The sequence below is a fragment of the Montipora foliosa genome, chromosome 11 (assembly GCF_036669935.1).
Source record: "Montipora foliosa isolate CH-2021 chromosome 11, ASM3666993v2, whole genome shotgun sequence".
Taxonomy (NCBI): domain Eukaryota; kingdom Metazoa; phylum Cnidaria; class Anthozoa; order Scleractinia; family Acroporidae; genus Montipora; species Montipora foliosa.
In genome coordinates, this window is record NC_090879.1 from 2,899,332 (window position 1) to 2,909,331 (window position 10,000).

General features: G+C 41.2%; 1 protein-coding gene across 1 annotated transcript in view; it reads left to right on the forward strand.

Annotated features, from left to right (window-relative positions):
• Positions 1-9,050, forward strand: part of LOC137975032 (bicaudal D-related protein homolog) — a 23,350-nt gene extending 14,300 nt beyond the window's left edge. The window contains exons 7-11 of the mRNA XM_068822063.1: positions 1-146; positions 953-1,156; positions 2,899-3,155; positions 4,784-4,904; positions 6,709-9,050. The exon at positions 1-146 is cut by the window's left edge and continues 103 nt beyond it. Coding sequence (XP_068678164.1) covers positions 1-146; positions 953-1,156; positions 2,899-3,155; positions 4,784-4,904; positions 6,709-6,876 — 896 coding nt within the window. The 3' untranslated portion in view covers positions 6,877-9,050. The remainder of the gene's footprint in view (positions 147-952; positions 1,157-2,898; positions 3,156-4,783; positions 4,905-6,708) is intronic.
• The last annotated feature ends 950 nt before the right edge of the window (positions 9,051-10,000 follow it).

The window sequence follows — 10,000 nt, forward strand, 5'->3', positions numbered from 1 at the left end:
GACCTTACAGCAGCCACAGCGATGAAGATTCTGAAAACAGTGATCTAGAATACGACGATGATGAACTAGATGACGAGGTTGGGATTGTGGAAAGAAACAGGGATTTCTATGCGCAGCTCGAGCAAGAGGAAAAAGCTAACGCTCAGGTAATATTCTGACAAATGTAAGTTGGGTCGAATAAAACTTACGCAATTGCTATAGATTTGAGTAACAATAAGTGCTACAAGGGCCAACGTTTGCAACTAAGTTACCCCGTCTCGTCAGTTGCACTTGTTCATTACCGTGAGATAATATCCACGGCCCGCTTCCGTTTGACATTGAAGCTTAGTCTGTAATAGGGAGGTCGTAAGTTCTACTCCCAACTCATAGTTTTTCTCTAGCCTTTATTGAGGGAGGCGTGGTGGCCTCATGGTTGGTGTGCTCGACTCCGGAGCGACTGGTCTGGCCGGGGACATTGTGTTGTGTTCTTGGACAAGACACTCTACTCCCACGGTGCCTCTCTTCACCCAGGTGTATAAATGGGTACCTGCGATGGACTAGCATCCCATCCAGGGGGGAGTTAAAAATTCTCCTAGTCGCTTAGTGCTAAGGAAACCTGGGATAAGCACTGGCGTGTTGGGTCATTGGCTCGGAAAGCGCTTACCTTGTTGAAAAATAATTGCTACACCGCGGATATATTTGTTTGAAAAACGTACCCCTTTTTCTTGCTTGTTATTGTGCTGCGATTGGTTTATTGCACGGTGTTCTTATTGGCCAAATTACGGCACCCAAATGAAAATTTTGAAAGTTCGATTGAGCAGAGTTCAACCGAGAGGCTTGAAACTTCCCTCTGATGAATTATGGGCGTGGTTAACCGTCGAAAATTGGCATATGCTTTACCCCGATTCAATAATTCGTTTCACTTATGAAGCACCCATTTAAATAACACCTGGTAATCCCATCCTTTTTGTAGCTGAGAAAAGAGGTCAGAGAAGCTCACGAAGAATTACGCGCGCTTTACGAAGAACTCCGAGGTTCTCAAGAGAGCCTGGACGCTGTTGACGTCGAAGAATTAAACTCCAACTCAGATTTTAAACCGGGGTGCCTTACAACTTTTGTGAAGAGCTTCCGAGATGTTTTGGAAGAGTTCATAAGTGACAACATCATGAGAACAACGGTTAGTAAATTAGCCCATCACAATACCAAATGTTTCGGAATTCAAATTGTTATGGAAAAGTCTCTTATTTCTGTCTTTCATTTCTATAATGGTCACAGTTACACTAGACCACTTCCCTGAGTTTTCCTGGTTGAAATCAACAAGGTTGGAACTTGATTTTTCCCAAGGAAAGGCACATCGACACATCGCTGCGGGAATGTTGATACACACTTTTCTTTCCGAATGACTTGAAGTAATGTCAAAATTATTGAATAACAACGGGAAATAGTATTTTTTTTGACCACGTTGTCGTAGCCATCATCATCGTCGGAAATGAACTAAATTACGAAACACGTGCACGGCGTGCAGTGTCGTTGGGTCTGCTCATTAAAACTGTTTGTTTGTTTGTTTGTGGCGTTCTTGATCTTGTCGATGTCGTCGTATTTTTTTTTCATTCCCAGCTTCTTCTTTTTTTTTGCCACTGGCACCGGCCAGTGGCGGTTGTTTTTGAAACTGTGCTATATCAACCCTTGCATTGTTCAATATCTTGGATTATGATGTGCGGTAGAGGTTCATCCGCACTGTGAGTTGATTGATTGCTAGTTATAGGAGAGATCCCAGCATCGTGTTTTCGGCCTAAACGGGAAACGCCATTGGCACAAATTTGCATTTTGCCAAAGATGAAAGAAACTTGTTTAGTTTTAACTCAATATCGACTCCAAGTATATTCCATCTGGCTGTGGTGCTGTGCTCCGAGGTCATCACTGCATGGGTCGTGTTCTGAGGTCGACCGCCTAGACGGCAGCACAGCTCCTTCCGTCCGATCTCGTCGACCTGAGCAATTCAGTCTCTGACTGCAAGTAAGGGTGCAAGTAAGGGTGATAATCAAGCCAGATATTATTATTTTTAGCTCATTTCTTTTCTGTTATTTCCAGGAAAGACTTTTCAAAGAAAGCGAACAGTTAGGACAAATGATTATTTTTCATTTTATGACAAGTAGCAGCCTGTTTGCCGTTTCACGTTAAAGGGGTTTTCACTAGCGACGCGAACGCAAGCACAACGTATCCCACAACCGCGCGCGGCCTTAGGTGTTGTTTCCAAACTCCCTGCAGTATTTCCATGGCCAAAACTCAACAGATCATTACGTGTCTACCACATTTCCTGTTGTTGAATGAACATTCAAGTAGACCCGACGAGATCTAACCTCGCCTCTGGCATGTTGAATTAAAAAATAAGCCCGCGCGCGGTTGTGGGATACGGCGTTAAAAATTTTCTCCCTAGTCCTTCGAGTTACGTCACCAGATCACCTGGAAGAGGGCTTACTTCACCGTGAAAACGGGGTTGATGCAAACATAAGCACAAGCGCAGAGATCAAAATTTGTGTTTGCTTTGCTGCGTCTGGCTAATTAAAGCACTCGATCCAGATTCCCCGCGCTTGAGCAGGAGGACCTTAGACAGCAATGTCGAGAACCAGGTTGCTGACCAGCGGTTTTCGTTAAAACAATGGTTTTCTAGGGGTGCTCAGTTTCGCGGGCTCAGAAAACCTGGTTGTGGTCATTGTTATTTAAGGTTTTTCGTTTGAGCATTTCAACAAAATGGCGGAGGCCGTGGTTGATTTTGATGTTTATGTCGACGTTCGTTTACACTTAGCATTAGCTACTTATGTTTGCTCTTGTGGTAGCGTCGCTACTGAAAACCAGGCTTAAGTCTCTCTCTTGTAATTCGCCAAGGTTATTCCATGCTGTTTTGAATTTCATTTACAGACTCAGAAGCACCAATTATGCAAAGCTCATGAGACAATAGAGAGTATGGAAGATGAACTTAAAGCAATAAACTCCGAAGCTAAAACGAAGGAGATGGAAATCATAAGTCTAAAAGAAAAACTGATTGAAAAGGACAAAGAGAAAGAACTTATTAGAGAACAAAGAAACGTTTTAGCCAAAGGTCAATGTGAATCAGAGTTGGCTTTTGATATTATGTACAATGAAGCTGTACAAGAGAGGAAAGATGCTACAGAAAGGTAAAGAGATATATTTATACGTTGGTTCATATGTCATGAAAATGTCATCTTATTATCGAATAAAGTGTTTACGCCCCTCAAGGAGGACAAGTTTCTCTGTCTTGGCGCAGTGTTACGACATTTAACAATCATCGTTTAGGGAAAAAAACAGTATTTTTCTTGACTCTCCCCTGCTTGTCTACTCTAATTAAACAGGCAGTGAAAAAGGACCCTGCAAAAGCCATCGTCTGCACGGTTCTTTGCTCCTTCATGTAAGCGTTATCTGACCCAAACATGATAAAGTACTGAATTAACTGAATGTATATTTGAAGAGCGGGTTTTGGACGAAATGCCGGTGCAATGCTATACCCGTAACTGAGCTATGAAGCCACTCAGTTGGTAGCAGGTCAATCAATGGGTTCGAATCCCTTTGGGGCCACCTGAATTTTTCATGTGACTATAAGGCCATCCCCTTTTTTTTTCGTTTAGCGTCGAGTGCGTTTCCTGATACTGGGTCGGTCGGTCGGATTGAAAAAAAAAACCCAAAAAAACATCACAAGAAAAGTCTCGGGATAGGAAGCCTGGTACCCCAGTATCTTTGTCGAGGAGCCTGGAAACAACGAGACGTGAACCCAAAATCGATATGGCGGAAAAGTTGGGTGATGTTATTGTAGAATGAAAACACGGTTTTCTCTATGCTGTTACCATGCTCATTTTTCAGATTAAAAGAATTATTTATAGTGAAAAAATTAATGGTTTAACTACTTCGTTTTTTTTTTTTTTGAAAATGCGAAACATTGCCGGGTCGGTCGGACGACGCTAAACGGAGATAAAAAAGAGGATAACCCTTTGCATAAATGGCGCTCAAATTTGAGTAACAATAGTGTATACATCCTTAGCCTCGTGTTTATGTTTCAAGACAAAGGATTTTTCTCATGAATGTGAGGCTAAGGATGTATCAAGTATTGTTATTCAAATTTGGGCGTCATTTATGCAAAGGGTCTATGGCTTAAGAGACAATTGCTTAAATTGTCCAGATAAGCACAAGGATCACTTCTCTCTTTCTTTCATGACAAAGTATTCATGGGGCAGTTTTCAAATGATCCTCCAAAGCAACTTCACGATTGCCTTGGATGTGCGCGGTAAATGGGCCTACTTCCTTAGTTAAAATTTTCGTGCTTATCAAAATTTCCCGCGCTGTGCGCCGGCTGCACGTAGTTGTTGTGCGATATGATTGGCTTGTTGGAGTGTCTATTTTGAATGGTCAACTTTATCAAGCTATTTTGCTTTGGACTTGAACACGGTCTTTGTAAGTGAATTTACGATAGAGCGACTTTCGTATGACCTTGAAAAAGTGTTCACAATTTGTTTTACGGACATGTTTGGCAAGATTAAAACAAAGCTTCTCCGTATTCCCGCCAAGGAAACTCCTAATATAGGCGGTAAACAGTTCGACTGCCCAATCACATTACTGCACTTCAAATGACGTCAAAGCGAAACTTTCCAGAAAGTTCCATGGAGAGGTGACGTTGTTTGCATCTGCGTTCGCTAAGCCATTTTTGTTTACGTTCTGTTTTTACTTTTTTTTTTCAAGGTCATATGAAAGTCGCTTTATTTCCTTTAATTAAAGATTGTGTTTGATTTACCAGGGAAAAAAAGATAGAAAAAGAGTTACTTAAAACTAAAGAAGACAGGGAAGAGCTGGAACAACAACTCAAGGAAGCAATCCATCAAAAGCTCCTTCTCTCGGAGCAACTTGACGACTGGCAGGTAATTTCAACAACTGTATCGAAACTGCATCTCTGCGCTTTGCTTGTTGGCGCAGGGTGGGTGCCGACTAAGAGGGAGCAGAAAAGGATCTGCTTGAACTATGATTTGATTGCATTTTCCACTCTTTCCAACCAGGTGATCTGGTGACGTAATTTGGAGGACTTGGGAGAAAGTCCGTATCCCCCAACCGCGCGCGGCCTTAGGTGTTGTTTCCAAACTCCCTGCAATGTTTCCATGGCCAAAACTCAACAGATCATTCCTTGTCTACCACATTTCCTGTTACTGAATGAACATTCAAGTAGACCCGACGAGATCTAACCTCGCATCTGCCATGTTGATTTCGAAAATAAGGCCGCGCGCGGTTGTGGGATACGGCGTTAAAATTTTTTCCTCAGTCCTCCAAGTTACGTCACCAGATCACCTGGAATTAGCGCACCTACGGGCGGCCTTGGTTTTAACAGCGCTTGTCGAGGAGCCTAGGAGAATCCAAGTACTTGTAGGTTGCAATTAGAAGAGCATTTGGTGTTCTCGGATTTGTAAGCTTGCAGCACAGAAGTCTGGTTGGGTAAACGGACTTCTCCAACGGGACTGAGCCAACTCAGTTGATTTAAGTTCACGTGCTTCAAACATCCTCTGACGCAGCCTCGCATTTTCTTGAGTGGCTTCCCCTATTATGTCATTGTATAAACTCTTGCTCTTGCCATCGTAGCTTAATTAAGAATAAAATACAAACAGCGGCGATAAGCAGTTTTGAAAAATGCAGTTTATATTAACTTGACGTTTCTTATGCTTCTCTACATACTTTCTCAAAAGTAACCGTAACATTTTCAAAGCTTTCTTATATTCGAAATAAAGAAATCAGGCTACTATATTTAATGTGAAAAACGATCTTAAAATAAGAAGAAAGCACTGGCAGGTGTTGATTGTTACTAATATAGTAACAACTTATCACTGTTAACGTTTGAATTCATGGAGGGCTTTATCTCTTGGATGTACAATGTCTTTTCTATTTTACAATGATAATCTGTTTTTCCCGATGCAATAACATCAAAATTGTCCCATTTGATGTTGTGTCCCGTCGTTGTGATATGGTCGGTGATGACTGAATGATGATCTCTACTAGTGAGAGTCTTAAAGTGTTCAGTTTTTCTGTCATGTAATCTTTGTTTACTTCGTTTAGTCTTTCTAATGTAGAAATCGTCACAGTCCCAGCAGCTTGCTTTATGTATGACTTTTGACATTTGAGAGCGATTTAAGTGGTCTTTGAAAGGAAAAAAGGATTTTATCTTGCGAGTGTTCTGAAAGATGATCTTAGGGTACTTTGTCCAGGATTATAGCCTCTGAATAACTGATTCGATACCCTTACCACAAATGACCAAGGTCAGGGGAGCCCCTAAACTCGTATCCAGATCTCCCACGTTCATACGGAAGGGAGATCTTACATTTCCAGTGACACAGTGAGATCTGGGTACGAGATTAGGGAGCCCCTGACTAAGAACGAACAACATCCTTATATTCCTGTCTCGGCGTTTTCACTGACCGATTTATTTTTTGATTGAATTTCCCGCGGGTGAGACTCTCACAGGTGCCCGATGACCAATCACAAGAAACTAACTTGACGTCATAGCGTCACCGAACCGGAACTGCCTTTGTTTTTTTATTTTTTCGGAAAAGTTAGTCTAAAAATAGATGGGTCTGTAAAAATGCCGTAAAATAGGCTTTAGTGTGGGAGTCGTTTGCTCCGAGTCATGGGTTCCTGCCATGGTATATCTTCTGTATTTCCATCAACTGCTTTTCTTTTCAGTTTGACATGGCTTCTTTGATAGACGACCAAGTTCAGCGACAAATGAAATCAGCGGCCAAAGAACAAGACGATAATGCAAGAAGAAGAAGGGTAACTCCTTTTACTCGATCCACACGATGGAACTGGACAAATGGCAACAACAGACGCCAGACTCAGCATTTGTCATGACACAATTACTATGTGCAACAAGCGCGCTGTTACAGCCGTCGACACCAGTTTCCATTCCTCTTGCCGTTTCAGCCTCCACAAGGTCACCTTATATGAAAGTGTTTGGAGACTGAGCTCAAAGGTAATAGGCGCCGAAAAAAAGAACGTTCTCAGAAGAAGAAGAAGACTGGATTCCGACTGGAAAAATTGGAAGGAAGTCTTTTTCCTTTTTTTCTAAAACAAGCTTTGTTAGGGGAGATCGGTAGGTAAAAGAAGAGGACCCCTCTTCCTGCCCCCCCATCAGAGCTTGCAAGCAAGCTACGGACTTGCAATGAATTACATCATTCGTTAATTTAAGAATTTTATCGGGTGTATAAATTTCATTATTTCCCTGAATTGAAGGGGTCAAACTTCCCATTGGGTACTTCATTCATTAATGTTGGTCCACGGAGTGGAAAATTTGATTTCGATTAAACATCCAAGACAGCATTCCAAAACTTACTTTTGCACTAAACCAACATCATGGATGAACTTTTTCATGTGATATGACAATGGGCGACATTATTTAACTTAGTTTAATTTTATGGTTATTTCGTGAAAGTGTCGTAACGTATAACGTAACGTGTTATGTCACAACGTTCTCCCTTTTCCTCCTTTCGAGTGAAAAATTATTTCTAAACCATTGCAGGCTTTTTTGCCCATTTTGGGCCTTTCACTCCATCTCCCCGCTTTTTTGTCGGGACTGCGCGACGATCCGAAAGGAGGATGACGTCAGAAAACAAGAGCCCCTTTAAAGAAGCCTAATCCGGATTACTCTGTGAATATTCCGCTAGCATCGTCTTGGTCCTCTACAACGCATTTCCATCGATCGGTTTCTATTTGGGAGTCGACAATAGGCCATGTCCGAGTTCATGTCTGTCTCCTCTTCAAAGCGAGTCTAAGTGCGAAGTTTTTGTGATGGTAATTAGTTTTACTTTACATATGAATGAAAACTAATTTTCAGAAGAAAAACTTCGCACTTAGACTCGTTTTAATGAGGAGGCAGACATGAACTCGGAAACGGCATAAAGTGTTTTCATTCACGTGATCAGTAACCTTTTTTCCACCGAAACAAAAGAAGACGTTTGCATGATAATAGAAGTCAATTCCCGGAGGATTACTTAGGAACACCAACATGGCCGCCGTGACGTCACGAGATAGTTCTTTGTTGCGCTACATTCCTTAAAAACCAAAAAATGTCACGGGTTTTCTCCTCCCTAAGCGCCAGTTGCGACGTTTATTTCCTCCTTTGCTTCTTCGTGACTGGCCCATCTTATTTTCTGCGTTTTTTAAATTTATGTGATGGGCAAAGCACTTGTTTTTGTGTGATCTTACCGCGTTTAATTGAAAACCACTCCAGGTTGAGATTTTCTCCATACAACTGAAAAATTCAATCGAATAATGAATGTCTCGGTTTGGTGAGATGAGGGCCTCCTGGTGGGAAAGAACTGTCATGTTCAAATATACTTTCTATAAGTGACCAATAAAAAAATTCGCAAGACGGGAGTTAGCGCCCAGCACGTGTCTTGTTCTAGTACTGATCATGATTGGCTCATTTTGGTTAAAGTCGTGATTGGTCGAAGTAACCAGTCTTGGCCTGGTCACTTTTAAACACTCACTCTGAGCTAAAAGATTCAGTTATTTAATGAAACCTCGTCTTGGGTATGTTCTTTTTGAGACAAAGATCGAGTATTTAATTTTTAAGCATAGATGCATTTGTAAGTAAATTATGATAAATTGGGTAAACATTTTGTTCGGTCTTGTTAACGCCCATGCCTGGCCGCTTTTTGGTGTAAGGGTCGCGAAGTGTCAAGGGAAAGCTCAAACATCCAATACCCCTTGCGCCGTCGCCTCAACTGAGTCGCATTGGTCTCCATTTGTTGTACAAACGTTCCCGTTTAAGCAATGAGCAATCTTTGCATCTTGCTTAGATTGTCTTTAAACTTAAGGTACAGATCTTGTCATGCACGATAGAACTTTAAGTTGTAAAACTGCCAATTTTATTTAAATGCATGAGACGTTTCAAAAAACAGTGCACGTAAATGATAAGTTATCGTATGTAAAGAAAGTTTAAATGTTGTTGAAAGATATATGGTCTCGAATAACTTAATTTTATCGAAAGAGGAAGAATAATAAAAGGAGTATTTTGACAGTCAGTCGGGTGTGATACTTGTATATTTATTTTTGTTTGCTTCGGTAGTTTTCTTGTCTCTATACAGGATATTGACCGAGGGGCCTGTTCTGATTTCGATTGTATTCCCCCGAACCAGTAATGGAAAAATCTTGGGAGAACCTAGCTTTCTCCTGTCGAGTACGCACTAATCAAGAGGCTCCTTCCAGAAGAAAGATACCTTGAATAACAACGAACTAACATATTGATTGCAAATAGGAGGCCCTGTCCACACTTTTGCGTTTTCATTTGAAACAGCAACAAATAGATTCCATGTTGCCGTGCGTCTGTTCAGTAATAGATCACAGATGACGTCAAAATGTGGTAAGAACAGAAAAGTGGCACACGAGGCGATAGCCGAGTGTGTCACTAATGTTCTTACCACATTTTGACGTCTTCTGTGATCTATTACTGAACAGACGCCCGGCAACATGGAATCTATTTGTTTTATATAATAAAGAATTAAACTTTATTCGCATAAAAGGTGATGGTGACGTCAATCGCGCGTCTGTCCTCTAATAGATCATAGACAAGAACCAATCAAAATGCAAGAATAACTTAGGTTATTATCTAAATACTTTTTGATGCGTTTTCGCGTGTCATCCATACTAAAACGCCCAAAAACGTTGATGATAACGGAGACTTCGAAAACGGTTTCAAAAGTGGAGCGTTTTCAAAACTCTTCTGTTTTAATTACCACATATGACTGGTTCCAGTCCCAAACGAAGCATCTCTCCAAGATGGCGGATAACTTGACGTTGTTGTATTTGTATGTACTGTTTTCGACGTTTGTTCAATTACTTCTTTTTCCCCTTAAACTTGGACATTGTGGAAGGCTTATTATCTTAGAGGTCGCCTTTTCTCTCGCTAAACGTGCGCGTATTTTCTAGAAACAAGGTTGCTTTCACGCATGTGGAGTGCTCGTTTGTTTTTGTT